At 41.1% G+C, this 23,703-nt stretch overlaps 1 protein-coding gene across 1 annotated transcript in view; it reads left to right on the forward strand.

Annotated features, from left to right (window-relative positions):
- Window positions 1–23,703, forward strand: part of HS1BP3 (HCLS1 binding protein 3) — a 1,094,679-nt gene that overhangs the window by 297,780 nt on the left and 773,196 nt on the right. Inside the window, exon 4 of the mRNA XM_044076193.1 lies at window positions 22,918–23,125. Coding sequence (XP_043932128.1) covers window positions 22,918–23,125 — 208 coding nt within the window. The remainder of the gene's footprint in view (window positions 1–22,917; window positions 23,126–23,703) is intronic.

Below are 23,703 nucleotides of genomic sequence, written 5' to 3' on the forward strand. Positions count from 1 at the left end.
TGTGTGTGTGTGTGTATTACGAAGCAAATGGTGTGGTGTATTATTTTATGCATATCATGGTTTCATAATCAGAAAGATGGAATGTGATCATAGGTAAATACTAGGCAATCATTCTGCAAGCTGTAATATGCCTGGCCAGTAACTACACAGTGACTAAAGGTGCGAATGAAACCCTGTCCCTTGTGTCTGTGAGGTAAATACCTAAACCATTATGACAAACCCCTACCATGAAATGTACTCTGTACCACTTAGAAAAAAAGCCATGTCACCCAGACATTTTTTTTTTTTTTGTTAAACTAGTAACATACGGTGAGAATGATAAAAGGAATTTGGAGATAACCAAAAACTATATCTGCATAAAAGAGAAATGCTGCTAATTCCGCAAGGACATTTGCTGTAGTGGTGGATGTTCATTTTCCATATTTCTATATACTGATAATAGATTCAAAAGAAAATTTGTCATTTAGGAAATGCAAGTGCCACCTAAACAGTACTTTTGATACATCCTGATTTACATCTGCATTAACGAGTCTTATTGCAGTTGGATAAAAACTGTTCCTGAATCTGGAGGTCCTGCAATGGATACTCTGTAACCATCTACCAGATGCAAGTTTAGTGAATCAACCATACGTTGGATGAGAAGTGTCTCTCAGTATTTTACAGGACCTCTTTTTACATCTCGTTTCAAAGAGCTCCTGTAAGGTAGGAAGACTTCTGCCCACAATCCTTTCTGCTGTTCTTATTATTCGTTGCAGCTTCTTCCTTTCAGCCATTGTGCTGTTACCAAACCATGCAGTGCAGTTGCTGGTGATAATGCTCTTGATGGCTCCTCTGAAGAAGGTATTTAGAGCATTCATATAGAGAGCTTTGCTTTCCTAAGCCTTCTTAGGAAGTGTAGTAGCTGGTGGGCTTTTTTTAATTAGCTAGCCTTTGTTTACACTCCAGGAAAGATACTCTAATACGTCTTTTCCCAGTTCCCCATCAGTCTTCTTCAGCTCATCTCTGAGTTTCTTGTATTACGTCATATCTTTGTGTTTCTCTCAAGTTTTTATCCTGTTCAGAATATTTAATTTATTATTAATGGTGGTATAGCACATTTTACATTGTTTATATTTTGCTTTTTCATTTAGTATGTTTTTCTAAAAACGTAATTCACTGCCTATTTATTTTTCTGTGTCCCCCTAGTAATTTTTTTCTTCCAACCATTGCTAACTTTGGGCACCCATAAGCTTGCTCCCTATTGCTCTGGCATTGGCAGCTCCCATGTCTTTGCAGGCTGCCTAGTGTGGTTCACTCCAGGAGGACACGTGCAAACAGAGTTACAAGTTCTGTGGCAGGTACCAGGGTTTGCATCTCCCCACAGCAGTGCAGGATGAGGAAAAACAGGGTAACCATTTATAATGTCGAGACTCTGAGACCTGAAATGTGGAGACTTAATGGCTTGAGACTTACATGTACGAAGTCCGAGATTACCATTTCTTGGAAAATTCCCTTTTCTCTGAGATTATGGTGATCTCAGAGATCATATATATAAGGTTGGGGGTGCCGAGAGCTTGGCTCTCTACAAAAAGTAAGTTTGAAGGAGAAGACTAATGTTCGATATTTGCTCTTCTCTTTATTTTTGGTCTTTTTTTTTTTTTCCCAGTATTTCAAACCTCAGCAATCTGAGTCTCGACATTTCAGCAGGGAGCCAAAAAGCAGGACATCATCAGACTAATAAGGGATTACCTTTTGGCGTGAGTCCCACCCACAAGCTGACACTTTTGTTATGTTTGTGCTGTCTTCAAACCCTGACCTCCATCAGGTCTGTAAGAGTGGATTGTGCCATCAGGTCTTATTTATGTTTCAGTGGAAGTTTAAATCTGATGTCATTTTCATTCATTCCTTATCTGATGGGTTCGGATCTGCGACTCAGATCTGACTCAGCCGCTTCTTCTAGAGCATCACATCCTAGAACTCTCAAGCTTCTTCCTTTACCCATAATGCCCAGCCAGCCTAAAATACTTCAGATCTTGTTTACCGCCATTAGGTATCAGATGCGCATTCTTAGCTCTCAAGCAAATTTTGTGTAATCTTCAGACATTTTTATTCTTACAGGTGTTGTAAATTACTTAAATTTGTTATTTTGCCTTTCTTCTTCCTCCCTCCCATATTTCACTGCTGTTAGCAATCCTTCCTTCCAGTTTTAGTGCTAAGTTACCTGTTTCAGTACTTTTTTTTTTAATTACCATTGCTGATATTCTTTTGTACTCTTTTGAGTTCTTTATCTACCATTGTTGGTAGTTTTTCTTTCTGTCCCTTTTTCTCCTGTCTCCTTTCTTTATGTAAAAAAAATTTGTCTTTTGGTACAGATTGGTTATTTTTTCTTGGAGTGTAATTCTGTTGTTTCTCTGAAGTCCTTACTACTAGTAGCAGTCTTAAGATATCAGAAAAACCCTCTGGGTTTAAAAGTGTATTTCCTGTTGGCATAACATCCCAAATTCTGATACTGACAGGGACCGTGTGCATTTTTGGGTCTGGCCTACCTTGATATTGACTGTGAAATACTTAAGAGACACGATAAGATTCTTACCCCCCCTCCCCAAAGACCATGCACACTGGAGCAAGGGAGTTCCTGTTGATGCCATGGTTGTTGCTGCAACTACAAGAAAGGAGCTAGGATAGCAGAGGTCTTCTGCCCTTCACCATAATAGGAAGTCTAGAGCGTTGGACAGATTTGGGAAGCAGGTTTATGCTTCAGCAATCTATGCTCTTAGGTTGCTGAATTACATGGCTCATTTTATGAGACTGCAAAGGGATTCGATCAAAGAGTTTACAAAATCTCAAATGTGCCCATAAGGTTGATTTCCCATGTTTGCAGATGGTACCTCATGGGTGACGTGTTCAGGCGTAGCCATCAGGAGACATCCTTGGATGCACTTATGTGATTTTGTGGAACCATTTAAATCTTCTTTCATCACTGTGCCTTCTGACGGATCTTCTTTTTGTGGCCACAAGTTTAAGGACAACCCACTCCAGGTATGAACAAGATGGAAAAAACCCTGTCTGTCATGAGTGTAAGGTTTTCTACCACTCAAAAGCCATTCTCTAGGAACCAATAAGGTGGCAGAAAGATGTGGATTTACATGGAGATGGGTTTTCACAGGAGTAGAGGGTGGAACTCTAATGGTAGATGCCATCCTCATGGAAGAGGTGGTCAACAGAACCAGTGATGTAGAGATTCTTTCTCAGATAGGCCTTATCAGCGCTCCAGAAGGGAGGCCCCACTGTCCCCATCTGTAGGCAGTCAGAAGTCATTTATCCCTACACTAGAGAGCCTGGTTAGCTATCATAAACGATTCATGGGTGCAGAGGATTATATCCAGATATTATACCATTCCATTTTCCCTAGCCCCTCCCACAGTTCTGAAGAAAATCTATAATGTTCCACCCAGTCAGAGGGAAGCAGCATCTCTAGAAATAAAAAAAAGCTGCTAGAAAAAAAGTCATCCAAGAGGACCCCCAGACCACAGAGGGTCTGAAACTTGCTCAAGATTTTTCCTAGTGTCAAAAAAGACAGGACATGAGACCAATTTTGCATCTCATCAAGTTAAATCAGTTTTTTCAGTATACAAAGTTTCAGATGGTCACAGTCCAGTCCATTTTGCCTGTACTGGGAAAGGACAATTGGATGTGCTCAGCAGATCTCCAGGATGCATACTATCACATCAAAATGAACAGGTGCTCCAGGAGATACCGGCACTTCTGGCTGGAAGCCAGTCATTACCAGTTCAGAGTACTGCCCTTTGGTCTCACTTCAGCCCCCAGGATGTTCACCAAATGCATGGCAGTGGTAGCAGTACACTTGAGACCCCTGGGATTCTGTGCATTTCTGTATCTAGACAACTGGCTCCTTACTGCCCCAACTGGGCATCAATTAATACAGGAAAGGGACTACTTGCTCCAGTTTTGTTCTCATTTGGGAATAACGGTCATTCACAGCAAATATCACCTCACCCCAACAGAGTCTAGAGTTCATAGGGGCTTGTTTGGACACAGTCAGTCAGATAGCTTCTCTTCCCTCCACTTGAATAAACACTCTGCACTCCCAAGTAAAAAAGTGATCCAGAATTCATCTCTTCCAACCCGACTGATCCTTCAGGCTTTGGGTTTCATGGCAGCAGCTAGCACCCTTGTTCCATTGGCCAGGTTCCATGTGAGGATCCTTTGGTGGACTCATTATCCATGCCAGTCAGGATCACTCAAGTGTGCAAAAGCTATCTTCTGTAGTGGATTAATTCTCTTCCCAAGGCTACGGTGACCATGGATGCTTCCCAGCTTGGGTGGTGGGGGGACTGTTTGGGAAAGACAGTCCAAGGCATGTGGTCCATCCAAGAGGCCAAGATGCATATCAGTGTTCTAGAGATGAGAGTTGTCCTCCTACCATTGCAGGCCTTTCAAGATGCTCTCCCATCTGGGACAATTGCGATTCAGATGGAAAATATGCCAGTAGTCTGGTTCATCAACAAAAAAGGGGTAACTCGATCTTACCCTGTTTGTTGAGAAGCTGTAAGTGTGTGGCAGTGGGTAATCTCTTCCAATCACTTTAATAGCAGTGCACATCCTGGGGAAATCCAACGTGATTGCAGACAAACCAAGGTCTATTCTGATTCCTCACAAGTGGTCTTTCAGTGTCAGAGTGACAGTGGAGCCAGCCATTCTGTGACGTTTGTCTGTCCCCTCAACAATAAGTGCAGCAAGTTCTTTGCCATGATATCTCCATCTGGTGAGTCACCAAGAGATGCTCTAGTTCACGATTAACCCGCTGGACTCCAGTATGCTTTTACTCCCTTACTGCTAATTCCCAAATATTTTAGAAAGCAGTTCAGTTGAAGAGCACAGTTATCCCTATAGCCCCCGTTTGGCCACGTCAGATTTGGATCCCTTTCCTGTCATCATCCTCTGTATCCACCATGGTTTCTGGATCCATCTCCAGACCTCCTGTCTCACCTGACAGGCATGACTTACCTGGACATAACAGGCCTCAAAGTGACTAGGTAGTTTCTCCAGTTCTGATAATTTTTAGACAGCCCAGGCTGTCTTCCATGGTCTGTCTTATTTTATTATCTTCCCATAAGGCTTTTACTAGAAAGACTTACAAGAGTGAATAGAAAGGACTTGTCTTTTGGGCCCATAGCAAAGATCTGGACTCTTTTTCAGTACCTGTACCAGTGATCCTCAAACTTTTTGCTTTAATATTTACTGCAAGAGCTGTTTTTTCAACTATTAGAGTTCATTTGGCTGCCATTTCTAATTTTTGCATGGGGAAAAGTAACTCTTCAGGATCTTTGTTTGAACCCTCAGCCAAAGCTGACCTAAAATTTTTATCTTGGAAAAACATTTTTCTAGTGGATATTACATCAACTCAAAGAGTATCTGAACTCCCGGCTCTGTCTTCAAAGCCCATTTATCTAACTTTTCACAAGGACTTTGCAAACTAATCTATCCTTGTTACCTAAGGTAGCTTCTGAGTCAAATATTAACCAGGTCATTAATCTCCCAGTTTTCTTTCCAAATTTTTCAAACAAAGGAGAGTACATGTAACACTTGCTGGATGCACATAGACAACTTCATTTCTACCTTCATAGAAACAAAGACTTTAGGAAATGTGACCAGTTATTTGATTCCTATTCTCCTGACAGGCTAGGCAATCCACTGTCGAAAGGTACATTGACCAACTGGTTCACTGATTGTATACCCTTTGTCTTTGGTATATTTGGTTTATCTTTACCAATTCCATGAGCTCTGTGGCTTTTTTCTTTTTCAACGTTTTGATCCAGAGCATCTTTAGATTCTCTTTGTGCAGCTGCAACTTGGGTTAATCCACACACTTTCATTGCCCATTACAAATTGGATTTGATTTCTAGGGACAGAGCAGCATTTGACTCAGCAGTTGTGTCTGGAATATCCTTCCTTAGGGGCCGCCCAGGGTTGTAGTAGCTGGGGACTCCATCTCATCAGTTGAGGAATGAATGAAAATGACAACGTCAGAAGTTATGTACTCACCGTAACGTTCCATCTGTGTTGTCCATTTTAATTCTTCCTCAGCTGTCCTCCCACCTGCCCGCTCCTCTTGTGCTTCTGGAGATCTAAGAGTTGTATAGGAACTTCTGTTCCTTGTTTGAGCTGCAGGTTCAATGTTTTTGTTCTGCCTCTGCTTTCTGTGTTATTTGTTGCCCTTTTACATCTAAGGGCAACAAACTCGATCTGAGGTATGTTATGTTGGCTGGGAATTATGGGTAAAGGGAGTTCTTGATCTGATAATCTGAAAGAAGAGGTTGAGCTGGATCGGAGTCTCAGATCTGAACCCATCAGTTGATGAAGAATGAAAATGGACAGCGCAGACGGAACTTTATGGTGAGTACATAACTTTTTATCCTATTGAGTGGGTGTTATCTATTGAGTGGGTGTTAGTTTTGTGGATGTGTAGGAGGTCACATAGGACTGAAGCCTTTGAGGTTCTGTTTGCTAAACAGAGGTCCCCTCTCAGAAATTGATTGGAAAATGAAAAGAGAGGCAGAGAACTTTAAGGTGTTCATGGTGACTCAAGGAGGGCATGCCTTTATTTCACTAAGTAAGGAAATGGTGTGGTCTTTTGAACTGGGTTATATGTCAAGACAAGTATGTACAAAAAGCAGCATTGTGTTATGTTATTGGCCTGATAAGGGAGAAGTAGAAGGGGAGGATGACTTCCTTGGATTTGGAAGATATATATACCCATGGTGATTAGTCTGGCTATATAAAAGGATTTCCTAACAACAGTGAACACTCAGTGTTCTAAGGATAGTTTTTTGTCTGTGAAAATGCCCATGTTTCTAATGGCAAAGTCAGTTTTTAAGGGGGTGTCATCTATGTAATTGAAGCTTGGGTGCACATGTTTGCCAAAGGATTCATGTACCTCTAGTTCATGTGTTTTAGGCTCTCCTGGAGAATATGGAAGTTGAGGAATTTATGACACTACAAGTTTGCAGTCATCAGCAAACTTGTCAGCCACAGACCTATGGTGTTACCTTTGAGGTAGGAGAAGTTGATAACCAAAGAGGAGTGTTCCTGGGACTGATCACTAGGGCACATCTCTGATAACTGTTTTCTTTGAGTGTGCCTCCAACGCTGACAGATTTAGTTTTGTTGGTGATCCATTTTGCTATTGAACAGGTAATGTAGGAGTTTACTTTTAACCAGATTAGCTTGTCAGCAAGTCCAAAATCTGGAATGGTATCAAAGGCCTTGGCCAAGTCAAGATGAAGTATGGACCTGTTTACCTGAGTTTGATGCCTATGTGACTTGTTAATAAAAATTTACCAGGTTTAGGAGGCAGGATCTACCTTTAATAAACCCAAACTAGTTTGGGTCCCGGATTTGATGACTGACTATGTCTTTGTTAATAAGTTCTGTGATGATTTACTCCATTGCTTTACAGATAAGGCTGGTGAGACTTAAGGAGTTGTTGTTACTTGGATAAGTAGTGGGTCCTTCTTTTTTGAGTGGGATGGCCACAGCAGTCTTCTGTATCTCTGGCACGAATCCAGTGGGCAGAGATTGAGTAGATTTAGTAAGTAGTCTGCAAAGCAATGATTAGTGCTGACAAGAAGATAGCACATTAGTTGTGCACATGGAGAAAGTGTTCTTAGCCTTGAGGAGAGCACTCAGGACTAACTAGGAGATGGGGGTGGCATAGGCATGCTGATCTGCTGTGGGAAGTTTGAAGGAGATAGGGAAGTAAAGCCGGAGCTGAATTTGTCTGCAGTGTCTTCAGTGGATGAGTAAGTGCTTTATTTTGTATTAAATCAGAGCATTGCTGAGTATTACTTTAAGGTTTTTGATTTAGATGAAGAAGCATTTGTAGTTATCCTTGTTATGGGTGGCAAATCTCAAATTGTTCTTGCTTTTGCAGGATTTGATTTATCATTGGGGTATGGACTAGTTGGTCTAAGGAGCTGGCTTTACTAAGTCCCGAAATCTTTAAGCATACATATTTGTGGTGGATAAGTTTCCCAGTTAATACAGGGATGATTAAAGTCACCCAACAAGACTGTTTTCTGTTCAGTAGTGAATGATGTTAATTTGTTTAGATATGCCTCGTAGGTGTCATGAAGGGGGTACTGTAGTTGGCTAAGATGTACTGTTTTTTAACATGGGAACGATATGGAAGAGTTCAGGGTCATTGTGTTGCATTAAGAGTCTTGAGGTGAAATGTTTTATTTAGCAACACAGACACACACCTTTAGCTTACACCATCAGGTTGTGTGTTTGGTCTGAAGGAGAGGTAGACACTAAAACCCTGTACTGCAGAGGTACTTTAACTGTTCTGAAACCATGTTTGAGTAACTGTACATATATCTACATTTTCAAGGGTTAGGGATGCCAGTAAGAAGTGCAACTTTTTGTCTAGGCTTCTAGCATTGAGCAATGCTATCTTTAAATTATTATGATTATGGTACACTGTGTAGGTAATTTGAGGAGACTGACTTTGCCTAAAAAAAGGATGTATGGGGAAAGCAAATGTTTTTGCCAATATACTGAGGTACATGATGCAGCTGTCTAAATAAAGAGGGGTGGCATAATGGTGGACCAACTAATCCATAGTCCCACCAGGGGCTCAAATATCCTAGACCTGGTCATTAGCAGCATGGGAGATCAATGCTCCACACCAGTGGTCACCCCCTCGTTGGTCAGGTCTGACCATAAGCTAATCACCCTTGACGTCAACATCCCACCCCAACCATCCAGTAGAGAAACCTCCATAAAAAAAATTTCTCCAAAGCCAACTTCATACTACTCAAGTCAGAAGTGCCAGACTTCATGACACCCATGCAGACAGGAACTGAAGGTTCAACCACTAAATCCTACACTAAGCCACTGCACGAGCACATTCACTCGTGCATGGATCATGCCATTCCAAACAGAACCAAGATGGTCTACTCCAAAAAAAGGAACCCAATCTGGTGGTCCCCTGCCATAAACAAACTATATAACAGAAGTAAGAAACTGTTGCAGAAAAGAGGAAAATCCCAGGATGCAAAAAACTCCCTTACCAGCCTCAGTAAGAAGCTGAGATCCCTTATAAAATCCTCCAAAGCTAGTTATGAAAATAAAATTGCCAAAGATTCCAAGGACAGCCACAAGGCATTCTATAGGTATGTCAAGAATCTAAATGTCAATGCGCAGATCTGCTCTGAGCTACAACAGAATGGCATTAAATATACTGATCCCAAGGATATTGCCAATATCCTGACAGATCGATTCAGTACCAACTTCACCCCCCCTCAACCCCTAAAGGGTCCATCTCAATACCAAAAGATTGTCAAATTCCGGCAATCACGGCCACACAGGTAAAAAACGCACTTTCTAAAGCTAAGAATACAGCATCCATGGGACCAGGTGACGTCCCTGGCTGTGTACTACATGAACTACAAAATGAACTGGCACCTCACCTAAATGTCATATTTAATCATAGCCTCACCTCAGGCATCATGCCCAGTGAGTGGCGCACAGCTACGGTTATCCCACTCCACAAGGGGGGATCCACCTTGGATCCTGGGAACTATCGTCCCATCAGTCTGATGGGCCTGATCTGCAAAGCCATAGAACGCATTATCATGGAACTTATAAACAAAGAATTGGCAACATTCAGACACTGGACCCCACCCAGTTTGGTTTCGTAAAGGGGCCGATCTTGTCTCGTCAACCTTATTGACTTCTTTGAATAAGTCTCCAGAACCATGGTTAGTTGTAGGGTGGTCCACACAGCCTGTCTGGACCTCGCCAAGGCCTTCGACACCATCCCCCACTCTGGAATCATAGATAAGCTTACTAAACTGGGCATTAATCCCTACATCACTTGATGGGTTGCCAACTGGCTTACTGACAGAACCCACATTGTAAAAGTAGCCAACTCAAAATCCAGCTCCAGACAAGTGCCAAACGGAGTACCTCAGGGTTCAGTCCTGGAACCACTCTTGTTTGGCATCTACTTCTCTGAAGTACAGGCCAGCACTAAGGGACTCTGGATAACAAAGTTTGCAGATGACTGCAAACTGTGAGCCATTATTGAATCGCCAAATGATGTGGATATTCTACAAAAGGGCCTTACAGAAACAGGTGCTTGGTGCCAGAGCCATGGGCTCAAGCTCAATGCCAAGAAATGTATAGTTATCCCCTTTGGGAAAAAACATGTACCCATGAATTACCACATAAGTGGCAGTACACTAAACACCGAAAGTGTGATAAGGGACTTAGGGACACAGGTGAACAGTGGTCTCACCTTCGATAACCACATAGCCACAGCTGTCAGGAAATCCTTCTATGTGGCACACCTCATCACGAAGGGCTTTTTGTCCAGAAACAAGGAGGTCATTGTCCCACTGTACTCATCCTTCATTAGACCCATTATAGAGTACAACGCCCCGTTTGGTATGTACCTCACAAGACATCTGCAACAGCTGGAAAGGCCACAGAAATGCTTCACTAAAAGAATCACAGGCCTAAAGCAGATGTCCTATGCTGACCATCTAAAAAAACTCCAGCTGTACTCTGTCGCATATTGCCTACTCAGAGGCGATCTCTGCTTAACATACAAGGCCATGTCAAACCCAGTGGTGGTGGACATGCTACACTTAAAGAAATCCCAATCCCTCAGAGCCACACACTCTAGGGATCCAAACCTGGTCATCACAATGAACAAAACATGCTGGACGGCTAGGTTCCTGACCCAGAGACGCCCCATATTCTGGAATAGACTGCCCATACATGTCAAGCTGAGCTCCTCTTTGGCCCTCTTCAAAAGGAACCTTAACGATTGGATGGGAGATAGGAAATTCACCCTGGGGATAACGTCAGTCGCCCTTCTAGACAGGTGACCAGAGAAGTAAATATTCTGGGAAGAAATAGCCAGGGAATTGTTATTGGCTAGGCTTGTATAGGCCCTAGGGTCAATAGCCTTGTACCAACCTATGAACCTATATATTATCCATCTTAAGTGGGTGTAAAACTACTACTGAGCAGTATATTATCACTGTCAGGAATGATACCACAATGCAAACAAATACATTTGACTTTAATTTCTAGTTTAGCTACTGGTATAATTCTAGGTGGATGAGAGGGAGAGAGAGAGATGTAGGCCATCCCTAGCAAAGCAACAAGGGACAGCTCTTCACAGGCTGATATGCATTAGATGTCCTTTCATATCACTGTTGCAGTACTCTTCAGTGATGTGATCTCCTGCCAAGGATAGCCCAGCATCTGGACAGTATACCAAAGCCTTTTGATTCTTAGGCACTGTACATCACAAATATGCTCCTCACATAGGGCATAAAGGTGACATATGAATGCTCAGAACATCTTTGCCGCCAGTCTGAATGCGATTATAGAATATCGGTCTGAACGCCCATGTGCTATGCTGGTTACAAAGTTGTCTTCAGATAAGTGCCCCTTTAGGGTTTCTTCTCTTTTTTTTTTTTCTCAGTATTATTGTTACTTGTGTTCATGTCATCCAAGAAGGGAAAATGTCAGTGTGTGAGGCAGATTTCCCATAAAGATCATCACAACCTATTTTTTGCTTAGGCGCTTCCCACGACCATATGCAGTGTTCTGTCTGTCAAGAATTTGTCCCTAGGATCCTCTGTAGCCACTTATCTTCCATCTCCGTATACCTTGAGAACCATCATCTTGAATTGTTGTCTCAGGGTACTATAGATGAATCCTCACATGCAGAGGGGCAGCTGTCTTCTAAGAAGGCCAAAAATTCTAGACCTAATCCGGCTACTGTCCAGCCTCCATCTGACATCTCTCTAGAAGCTAGTGAAAGCCCTGAAGAACATCCAGTGTTTGCACTGGATTCCTGTGACACGACTTTGTCAGAGGCTATCATGGATCCAAGTTCTTGCACATCCTCCGACAGTTTTCAGATGTTTGCACTGGCCGTTGAGGGGGAACCATGGTTTATTATTTCAAAGAGGCTGAGGGGGATTCCTCAAATCTTAGTCTGGGAAGAGATTGCTACTACCGTCACTAAATCTTGTCAAGGGACTGAGCCATTGAGGGTTGTTAAGGCAGACATGATGCTTAAGAAAATGCAAAAGACCAAACATATTACCACTATTGCTAAAGATCCCCAACATGAATGGCAGGATTTTCCTCAAGGCTTGTTTAATGCTTTGATTGCCTTGAAGCCTCCTCAAGGGTCGTCAGTCCCTGATCTTCCACACCTGTTAAGAGGACAAAGGAACCAGATTCCTCAGTTTAAGACCTAAATTCTGGGGAGGAATCCCTTGCATACTCCTCTCAGATTCCTTCTCCTCTAGTTTATGGTTCAAAGAAAGAGGATTCTTTGAGCCAAGATTTCTCTTTGGAACAACTGTCCTTTGGGGATATTATTGTTCGTATGATGGAGTACTTTAAGTGTGACTGTTGCCAGGTCTCTGACATCCAAAAGAGGTAGCACAAATGGAGTGTCCTAAGCAGTCTGCAGTTCCTCCTGTGTTGACAGCACTTTTGGGCACCTTTTCTTATGCCTTTGTAGGTCCCGATTCTCAGCTCCTGGTCCCTAAGAAACCTGACATGTGCTACAAGGTGCCTGAGGACTGCAAATTCTTGTATAAATGTCCTTCCGCTGACCCTTCTGTGGTTTCAGTCTCAATGTCCTTCCGCTGACCCTTCTGTGGTTTCAGTCTCAACTTAATGAGCCTTCTAAACATTTGCCTTCTAAGCTGCTGCCTTCTGGTAAGGGTAGTAGAACTATGGAAAGGCTGAGTAAAAAAGTTTATACTGCTGCCACCTTGTCATTTTGGGTTATTAATTACCAGACCCACATGACAGGTATGTCTTGGCTCTTCTTTCTTAGGTAGCTAAGATTTTAGCTGATCTGCCTGATTCTTTAGGGAAAGCTTTAGCTCTTTTCCTGCTTGGGTCTACTTCCCAGGTCATTAGTCACTCCATAAAATGCAGTTATGATGCTGCTGATGCCTCTTCCCGGGCTGATGCTTTTGGTTCTGTGATGGTGTTATTCTTGGCTTTGTCTTCAGGCCTTGACTGATTATATTAAAGCCAAACGTTTGGATGTTCTCCTCAATAATACATGTTTTTTGGACAGATGTTGCTGACCTGTTCAAATCCCTCCAGGATAAGGGTAAGGCCATGCAAGAACTCAAGCATAATTTTGTCTTCCCTACACCCAAATTTCAGTGGAAATACCCATCCAAATTTGCCTTTGTTTGTGGGCAGACTCATCAACCTCCCAAAGATAAGAAGGGGTTCAGTTGTATTCTTCCTACTAAGTTCACTCAGCTTATGTCTAAGCCTTCCTTTCAGGACAAGCCTATTTCTATTTTATGTTTTGCCTCCTTTTCCTCTAGGTCAGGTCCCCTTATCTCTCTACCTTTCTCTCTCTCTTCCAAATTATCAACAGATCACTTCAGACGCCTGGGCACTCTCTCTCATTCATCAGGGGAATTCTCTTACCTCTTTTTCAGATATTCTGCAGCCTCCTCCACACCAGCTGTCATTTTTTCAAGAGGTTTTACAGTCCAGTTTGGCTAAGGATAGCATTCAACCTGTTCTAGTGAGAAGAGGTTTTTACTCCGGGATTTTTTGGTCCCTCTGAAGGAGGGGAACTTGAAGACCAATTCTGAACCTCTTTTTCTTCAACTCTTTTTCTTCAACTCTTTTCTCAGGGTACCTTCTTTCAGGATGTTGTCTCTTCAGACTTTGTTTCCTCTTCTTCTCCCACAGACCTTCTTGATCTTTCAAGACATTAAGGATCCCTATCTTTACATCCCTATTCACCCTCTGTTTAGCAAATGTTTGTTTCTCTGATATGATGCTATCCATGTAATTATTCATCACAGATAGTTCTAGGCTCCGACATTGGATCTGAGCAGGCAACTTCTCAGACAGATCCACAGATCAAGCTCCTCCCCTTCCCATAATCCCATGTTACCATCTAACCCCCAGATCCATTTGCCGCTGAATCGCTCAAACGTGGTCCCAGGCTCAAGCGTAGGATATAGAGCGTTTCTTCTTAGACCTCCTATTAAGGATCTGTCCCCACCATGGGATTTGACTTTGGTGCTGCAGTCCCTAACACAAAAAACTTTTGAACCAGCAAGTTCATGTGATCTTAAATTTCTTTCCTAGAAGACGGCCTTTGTAGTAGCCATTAGTTCTGCCAAGAGGGTCTTGGAACTTCAGGGTCTGTGCATTAAGCCACCATTCATGATCTTTCATAAGGACAGTGTGTCTCTTAGAGCAAATCATTCCTTTCTCCCTAAAGTGGCCTCTGAAGCTAATCTCAATTAGTTGATTCAACTACTGGTGATCTTAAAGGGGAATATATCTTGCATTGTTTAGATGTCCACAGGCAATTATGTTTTTATTTAAAGAGGACTGAGGAGTTTAGAAAGTTGGACCAACTCTGTGGCTTTTTCTCAGAACAGAAAGGGCCAGGCAGTTTTCAAGTGACTCTTTCCAGGTGGATTGCTAGTTGCAGTTCCTTCATTTATGCTAGTCTACGTCTAAAACTGTCCAGAACAGTGAAGGCCCACTCTATTAGGTCTGTTGTACGTCATCAGCCTTTTTGGCTAGACTTTCCCCGTGATGAAATTTGTGCTGCTGCAACTTGGTCTAATCATCACACTTTCATTTTACACTACAAGTTGTATTTAGTATCCAGGAACAGAGCTTCCTTTGGTTCCTCCGTTCTCCGGCATATCCTTGCTTAAGGCCACCCAGAGTACATAGTAGCTGGGGACTCTGACCCATCTGTGATAAATAATGACACGGGATAGTATCAGATAAAGAGTTATGTACTTAGCATAACTTGGCATCTGTGCTGTCCAGTGTAATTATTCACCAGATTCCCACCCTCCTTCCCCTTTCCTTCTGGAAGTTCTGGCTAGGCTGAAGTGACTGGTATTTTGTGAGAAGGTTTTTGGCTCTTGTAGATTTTCTCTGTTTCATCTATTTTTAGCCAACTCGATCTGAAGGTTAGAAGGTAGCAGGGGATTATGGGAAGGGTAGGAGCTTGAGCTCTGGATCAGTTTGAGAAGTTGCTGGCTCGGATCTGAGGTCGGATCCTAGCCCCATCTGTGATAAATAATGACACCAGATAGCACAGATGCCAAATTATGGTAAATACACAACTCTCTTTTTCGTCTTCTCATTTTCAGTTTTCTGCTTTGCCCTTTGGCCTTTCTACTGCTGCAAGGGTATTCGCCAAATGCCTCGCTCCTGATATTGCCTTTTGCACATTCGAGGGGTACAGGTATTCCCTTATCTAGATGACCTGTTTATTCAAGCTCCTTCTTCCAGCAATCTTCTGCAAGATCTTCACTTTACCACTTGTCTTTTACAAAGTCTGGGGTTCACCATTAGTCTCAAGAAGTCTGTGCTCACGCCCTCCCAAGATCATAATTTTCTCATTTGCAGGATTTAGACCATTCCTCTGTTGTCCTTTCTTCCTGCTCCCAAGGTTTTCTCTGACAACTTTCTTCCAGTCTCTTCTTCCTCTGTCCTCTCTCATGGCCTGGGAATTTATCAGGATTCTGGGGTTTATGGCATCCACCATTCCCATGCTTCCTCTTGCCAGGCTCCATATGAGGAAGCTTCAGTAGTACCTCAAATAGGTGTGGCTTCAACATTGCCACCCCCTGTAAGGTACTTTTCCATTATCAGGGCAACAGTCCTAACAACACTACTCTTCTTGACGATTCGTCTTCTTTTTAACATTGTATATTTGACGTGATACACATCGTCTTGCAGTTACTGGTTGCTTTACAAAAGTGCAAGTGTATGTAAGATAGCTTTATAAAAATGAACCTATTGTGTTGCATACTGTACTATACAGTTTTTTCACACCATGACATGTGCAACGTGGGTGTCTTGCATTAACTTGGAGTTTTCTAAAGCAACCAGTAAGTGCAGTGGATGTGTATCATGTCAGATATGCAATGTTAAACAGAAAAAGAGGAGGAATCATCCAGAAGAATAGCACGTTAGGACTGTTGCCCGGAAAATGGAAAAGTAAGGTGACATCTGACTATAAGGCAAGTAAGTTGTATAACCCAACCAAAAATGTACTGAGGCCTGACCAACGGCAGCCAAGTGCACTATAATATTTTGGACACGACTGCCAACTCAACCGGCTTTCACATTCTCCATTTCCACACTTTGTTTTGTTGTGGGATCCTTTCAGGACACTGTAAGGAACATGTCGCCTTTGGGTGCTGTTTATTTTGAACAGGTTTGATTGGGGAGAGTAAAACAACAGTCCAGCCACCAGAAAGTGAGACTGCCCTAAGAAATGGGCATTTAGAATGGTGGTTTTGGCAGCATTGACATGGAATTATATATCGTCAACAAAGGTAGCATATTAGGACTGTTGCCTCGATAAAGGAAAAGCATCCCCTGTAGTTCCCTGTTCCTTTTAGTTCCTTGTCTCAAACTTGAGCTTCACTGGTGGATTCAGCAAATTTCTCTCAATCCATGACTGCCCTTTCATTCTCCAGTTCCTTTTCAAGAACTGTTCATAGATGCCTCACACCTGGGGTGGGGTGCTTCTTGTGTTCCTCTGAAAGTTCAGAGTCTCTGACCTCTTTATCAGAGGTCAAACCATAGCAGTGTAAAAGAGATGAGAGCTCTGATGTCCTTCAAGGATGCATCTGCAGTCCTAACATATGGGTTGTCCTGCCTCAGGCAGTTCCAAAGTCTGGGTTTGGCCTCGGCTGATGTCGCACTTCACCCGACGTCATAGCTGCTGTGAATTGGGTATAAAGGCATCAGCCGACGCCATTTTCCTCATCATAGCAGTGTAAAAGAGATGAGAGCTCTGTTTCTGGCTATACAGGCCTTTCATTCCCTTATTCTCCCCTGCCCCCTGAAAATCTTCATAGACAATACCACTGTGATGTGATATTTCAGCAGGCAGTGGGGTATGAAGTCTTATCTTCTTTGCAGGGTATCTTTTCAGGCCTGGGATGTGGCTATCCATTATCAGGCGACTCTTCAGGCAGTTTGCATTCCATTTGAGCACAGTCTAGTGGTGGATACTCTGAGTAGGTCCAGAATAGTGGACAACAAATGGATGCTTCACAGAGATATGTTTCTGGACATAGTCCATCTGTGAGTATTTGTCGGGTAGATCTTTTCACCTCCCTTCTGAACACACAACTTCCTATATTCTGTTTGAATGTAGCAAGTCCTCTGACTTGGAAAGTGAATGCCCTGTCTTTTCCTTGGAAGGAAATTTTTCTGTATGCCTTTGGTCTCCTTCCTCTGCTGCCAGGAGTTCTGCACAAGATCAAGCAGGGTTCTCACTAAATCTTGCTGGTGACCCAGACAACAATTGTTCCCCCTTATTTTTTCATCTGACCGGGGCAGTCCCCACAAGTTACAGTGGATATAAAAAGTGTACACATCCCTGTTAAAATGACAGGTTTTGTGATATAAAAATTGAGACCACAATAAATCATTTCAAAACTTTTCCCACCTTTAATATGACTTGTAACCTGTACAATTCAGTTGAAAAACAAACAAATCTGTTAGAGAAAAAAAATATATAAAAAATAAAAAAACGTACAGTAAGCTGGTTGCATAAGTGTGCACACCCTTAAACTAATACTTGGTTGAAGCACCTTTTGACACCAGTAGCTAAGCTAGTAGTTAGTCAGTTATGCTTTGTTTCTGTTGAGGTATCATTATTGTCAGTGATAAGATACTGTTCAGTTTTCACCAGTTGATCTTTGGTAGTTTGCAAGAGGTAGATTTGAGAGTTTAGAGTGATGCCTAGACTTAGGAGTTCTAGGAGGCTTAGGTAGAGATTTTTAAGTGGCATTAGGATCAGAATTTTTTGTGGTGACATTGAATACAACTTCCATAAAAAATTATTAGTAATAAAAAATGTGAGGTATTTCTGTTGTGTTTGTATCAGTGTCATATATGCCCTGAGATGCCTTTGTGGCATATTTTATATGGGACAAACTTCAAGAAAATTTAAGACAAGACTTCAGAAACACATTAGAGGTATAAAAAACAAAAAGAAAGCAGTCCAATAGCTGTGCATTTTTTTCAGTGTTGTGATAGTAACTGTGCTTTTCAGAGGCTACTGTTTTACAACAGGTCAATATTAGTGGCAGGGATGGTATTAATATGAATGATTATTTGCTATATAAAGAAACATTATTTATTTTGAAATGTAGTATACTACAACCCTTTGGTTTAAATAATGAATGTGCATGGACAAGTGTTCTTTAAGACACATTGTTTTTAATTAACCTATTTTTTGTATCTGTTAATTTGTGTTAATTGATGTTCAATGATGATAATTTAATAATATTCATTTATTAATATTAATTTAATATTATTTAATAGTTTAATGATGAGAATTGATGTGTACTTAGAGGATTTTCAACTGAAATCAGACTATCTACCCTGCTTGGATTGCTTTCTGTATAATATTTCAAATTATATATTTTTTATTATGTTTTGACTTGGGATGAGTTTAAGTTCGCTACTTCTACCACCATTATCTGATCTGATTACAATACAGTAACTAAATATATATGGATTGAAAATCTTCCACGTAGAGAAGTTTCCTACACTGTTTTTATTTTAATATAATAATTTGCATGCCCTTTGTTGAAAGCATAAATACAGCCCACAACATTCCTGAAGCTTGTGCAGTGTATATATATATATATATATATATATATATATATATATATATGTGTGTTTATATATATATATATATATATATATATATATATATATATACACATATATATGTGTATATACACATATATATGTATATATATATAGATATATATATATAGATATATATATATATATATAGGCTTGTGTCTACAGGTAACAGTACAGTGTATTCCCCTCTGCACACCTCTACATTCTTCACAGACATCATCCATGTCCATGTAAGAAGCCAAATTAAATTAATCCTGAAAACAGCGTTGACATCTAAGAACAAAATTCAAGCTATAAACCAATTTCCTCTTCTAGTCCTGACTTACATTTCTGGAGTGATTGACTGACCCCAAAAGGTGTTGGATACATTAGACAGGAAAACAAGAAGGATACTCATCAGATGATTTATAAAAATCACTGAATACCAAGATTATATATTCCCCTTTCCGAAGAAGGTATGGGCCTCCTTGAAATTGATTACATGTATAGATCTGCAATCATGGGACTGCATACATATCTGCTGACTTCACAAGGCCCAAACATAGTAAAGGTTTTAAAACATGAGAATAAATCTAAGATGACTTCCCTTTTTAGTCTAACAGAAGCATATCAGCGTCAAGCGGAAATGGAAATCAAACCAGAATAGATAAAAATCAGGCAGTAACTGAGTGTGCCAAAAAACAAAAGAAAGAATATAAGGTGAAGGATCAGATGAGAAGGCAAGGAAATGTGGAAAATGCATAAATATAGTTGCAATTATAAAAGACGCCTGGAAGAATCTCACATTGTTCCGGATCGAACGCAGGAATGGATAAGGAGAGGCGAATTCAAAACAAAAGATGAAAGGTTAATATAATATTGGTGGCCCAAGATAGTGGGCTATATACATGTTGGTTTCCAAAGTCCATTGAACATATTGGAGAAAGAGACAAATGCAGGTTTTGTAAAACAGAATTGGAAATGGTTGCACACCTCATTGCTGGTTGTGGCATACTAATGACAGAAAGACTGTACACTGAAAGGCATAATAATGTGGCAAGACTGTTGTACTGGGGATTGTGCAAACATATTATAATATTGAAGTAGTTGAAAAACACTGGAAACATGAGCCACAAAGCTTCATAGAAAATGATGAAGTCTTCATCACATGGGATCACCCATTACTAACAGTTCAAAAGATAGATACAAGAAAACCAGATACAGTGGTCCATGAAAAGACAAAAGTATCATTGAGCATTGAAACCACTATACCCAGTGACTATAGTGTCTTGCATACAGAGAGGCACAAAGTCATAAAAAAATCAGGATTTGCAGGCAGAAATGAGAGCAATGTGGAGTAAAGATACCCAGACAGTTCCAATAGTAGTAGGATCTATGGGTCTTATAAAAAAGAATATGCAGTCGTATTTAGATACAGTAGCAGTACATGTAACAAAATGTGAATTGCAGAAAGAGTCAATACTGGGGACATTGCAAGTGGTTAACATCAAAGATTGAAACAATACTAATTTCATGAACTTTAATCATACTTTGACTTAGGAATAAGGTTCTTTCCTGTCATGGTATTAGAAACCCAAAAGACTTGGAGAAATTAAAAAAGAAAGAAGTCAAGATGGCCACTTCAGCAATCTCTGGCAGTATGGTTTTCCACGGATGGGCTTCATATATCCAGCACCTTAACCTTGTGCCTCCATTCCCCACAGCAGCTATCACATGCCCTTAGTCTAGAGGCTGCTGTTGTACACCATCCCCATGCAGGCTTTCTGAGTCCCTGACTGCTGCTTGTGTCACCTTATCACAGCTCATATACTCTGTTGGCTGTTTGTAATGTGTACTCAGTAGCACCCTCTGCATATTTTCAGTTGTATGGCCATCACTGCTTTGGAAACAAGGGCTTTTATCAAGCTAATACAGCATCCTTCTGCTGTTGAGGATATATTTCTTGACTATTTGAGTCACATATACAACACAGAGTGTGTTACAGCTCTCCTATAAAACTCATGCCTGCCAATGAGCCCTTTGAACACACTGTTATATGGGATGCACATGGCTGGATAGTTCACTGTCCTTCCACACCAAAATCACTTTGTGTCATATATCTGTACATGCTTGTACATACCTGTATTGGCATGTCCCCATAATGCACATGTCCTTTAAGTCCTCCTTACTTTCATTTTTGACAGAGCCTTGTCCTTTTAATATGCATGATAATGAGCTGCTAATGAGGTGTTTCTCTATGTGGTTTTACCATGTCACTGAATGAGTGTCTTCTCCTCTCACCCACGTTGGCCCACTTGCATAGGTGGAGAGTTTTTCTGAATCCTGGGGATAATTTAGCCTTAAAGCTGCTATAGATAATGTTTAGGAGTAAGATAACTGTCTTCGTAATCCTAAGTTTTTCTAGTAAAACTGATTTTATGTATATATAGTGCTAAATGCTGGAGGGATAGATTCCTGTCCCAGAGACTTCCCATACTCTGGAACAGACTACCTATGTCAAACAGAGCTCCTCATTAGCACTCTTCAAGAAAAATCTTGATGATTGGATGGGAAATGCGAAATTCACCCCGGGGATCACTTCTGTGGCTCTGCTCGACAGGGGCACAGGAAAATAATTTTCTTGGGTGGCGAAAGCCAGGGTACATTTTTTGGCTAGGCTTGTATGGGCCCTAGGGCCGATAGCCTAGTACCTACCTATGAACCAATTTGACTTTCATTTACTTTAATTGATTACATGTTTTTGTTTGATGCAGTTTTATGTTAAATAGTTGCCTTCATCTGATGCTACATTAGTTTTATTCAGTCATATTTAGTGCTAAATTGATTGACTCCTAGTTTGGCAGTAAGAAGACCTTGAACTTCATCAAGTTTCTGAGGAGCAGTTGCATTACATGGTACCATTCTTCCTGCTTTGCTCGCTTGCATGCACCCTGCATTTTTGAGATTAGAAATGCAGTCACTCATTATGTACACTTGGTTCTGCTTTACTGCTGTGAACCACTATGAGGTCTTGTTTTAATTAATTCAGATGTAAAATAGACACTGCAAATTCTCAGAAATGTTTTTTTTGTCTCAAGGACAACATTGAAAATAAATCTGTGCATAACATACCTACACAACAGCTAAAAGCAAAGAAAAGTACTGCTGTTTGTTGATGAGCTTAGTTTGACTGGGCAGAGCCCTTTTTCAGCAGAGACCCAGGGAGAAAAGCTCCATGTAACACAATCTACCATTGATAAAGTGCGTCTTTATTAAAAGACCGAAGAGGTGTTTCATCGAACACCTCTTGGTCAGCACATAAAGAGCGAACGCACTAAAGCGGGAACGCTCAAAACAGCAATTTCTTTCCCTGGGAAAGAAATTGCTTGGCCATCTCCGTGTGTTTGCCCCTTTCCTGACTGTAGTGCGGTCTCGGAGTTGGTATATTTAGTTAGGGTGGTGTGGGGGGCACAGCCCCCCCACGTTATGTTTGAAAGTGTGTGTGTGTGTGTGTGTGTGTGTGTGTGTGTGTGTGTGTGTGTGTGTGTGTGTGTGTGTGTGTGTGTGTGTGTGTGTGTGTGTGTGTATGTGCTAACGATTCCTTTCCCAGGGAAGGAAATCATTGTTTTGTGGGTTTGCGCTTTAGTACGTTTGCTCTTTATTTGTCGACCAAGAGGTGTCCGATGAAACACCTCTTCGGTCTTTTAATATAGACCCGATACATTTTATTTGTACAGTGTTGCGTTTCATGAGTTACTACTTGAATTATTTTGCTTTAAACAGCTAGGCAATAAACATTGTGATTATATTGAGTTACAGTTAATTTTCTTGGATTGCAACATTAATATTACTTATAACATTATGGACTTTTATTTAAAGAGATTGTATATGTAGTTTATGAAAATGTGTTTCCCAAGTGTACTGTTTTGAAAATATCAAAGTTTGCTGTGTTGGTAAGAAACTGGAAATTCAGTAGTCCCACCACACTGCAGATCATTTTGACAGTTAGTGTTTGATAACCAGTTGCTGATTTGTTAGGGACATTGCTTGATCTGTTTTTACCCACCATCTCTGGTCATGACATGCAGACTTGTTAGCACATTTGACATCTTGCAGCAGCTTAGAGTTGTTAAGTTTGTTTGCCCTTCAGTCAGAGCTGAGTCAAGTGATTTTTCAATTCATCATTCATATTTTGTTTAATTATAGATATCTAAAATGTACAGTGAGCTTGACGAATTTTATCAAGCGTTAACTGCACAGTATCCAGGAGCAGAGCTGCCACCCATGCCCAGGAAAGCATTGTTTGTAGGTGAAGCAGATATCAGGGAAAGAAGAGGAGCATTTGATGAAATCATGAGATTCATCTCCAAAGACTCATCACTGTCTACATGTCCAGAGTTTTTGGAATTTCTAGGTGAGAAGAAGAAAATCTTTGATAGATTATTTTTTAATAATGCTGTTCAGTTATACCAGTTGCTTAAATAGAAGGAATGTGTTTGTTGAGTCTGTCTAATGTTATGAAAGCAGAGCATGTAAATTCGTGACCTGCCAACTAAATTGTCCTACCGTACCAGCTGACTGCCACAGAAAGTAAACTGAAAGCACATTTTGGAAGCATGGCAGCAAAGGGCTGTACCCCCTGGTGTGGGGCTGTGCAGCTGATCACTAAATAACATTCTTCAAGGTCACGTGAACTTGTAGGAAATGGAAAAAATTTTCTCAGCTTCACAGGTAGTATATTTTGTTATGAGATATGTGAGGGCCTCACTCTGAGAGTGTAAGATTAGGAATAAGGCTGTTCAGAATGCCAGATCCTGGCTGCAGCTAACTTGGCAAAAATAAAGTCCAGATAAAGGTTTAAGCAGGTCTTTATTCAATGATGGACGAGTATTCTTGTCTGGTTGTACACTGACAATTGAGCAGCTTAAATAATATCATTCCAGGCAAGAGGTACAAGGTCTGCCTAGTTAGATATGTTTTGGATGGTGTAAA

This window comes from Protopterus annectens, chromosome 7.part0 (genome assembly GCF_019279795.1).
Source record: "Protopterus annectens isolate FY-2018-M chromosome 7.part0, PAN1.0, whole genome shotgun sequence".
In the NCBI taxonomy this organism is placed as follows: Eukaryota; Metazoa; Chordata; order Ceratodontiformes; family Protopteridae; genus Protopterus; species Protopterus annectens.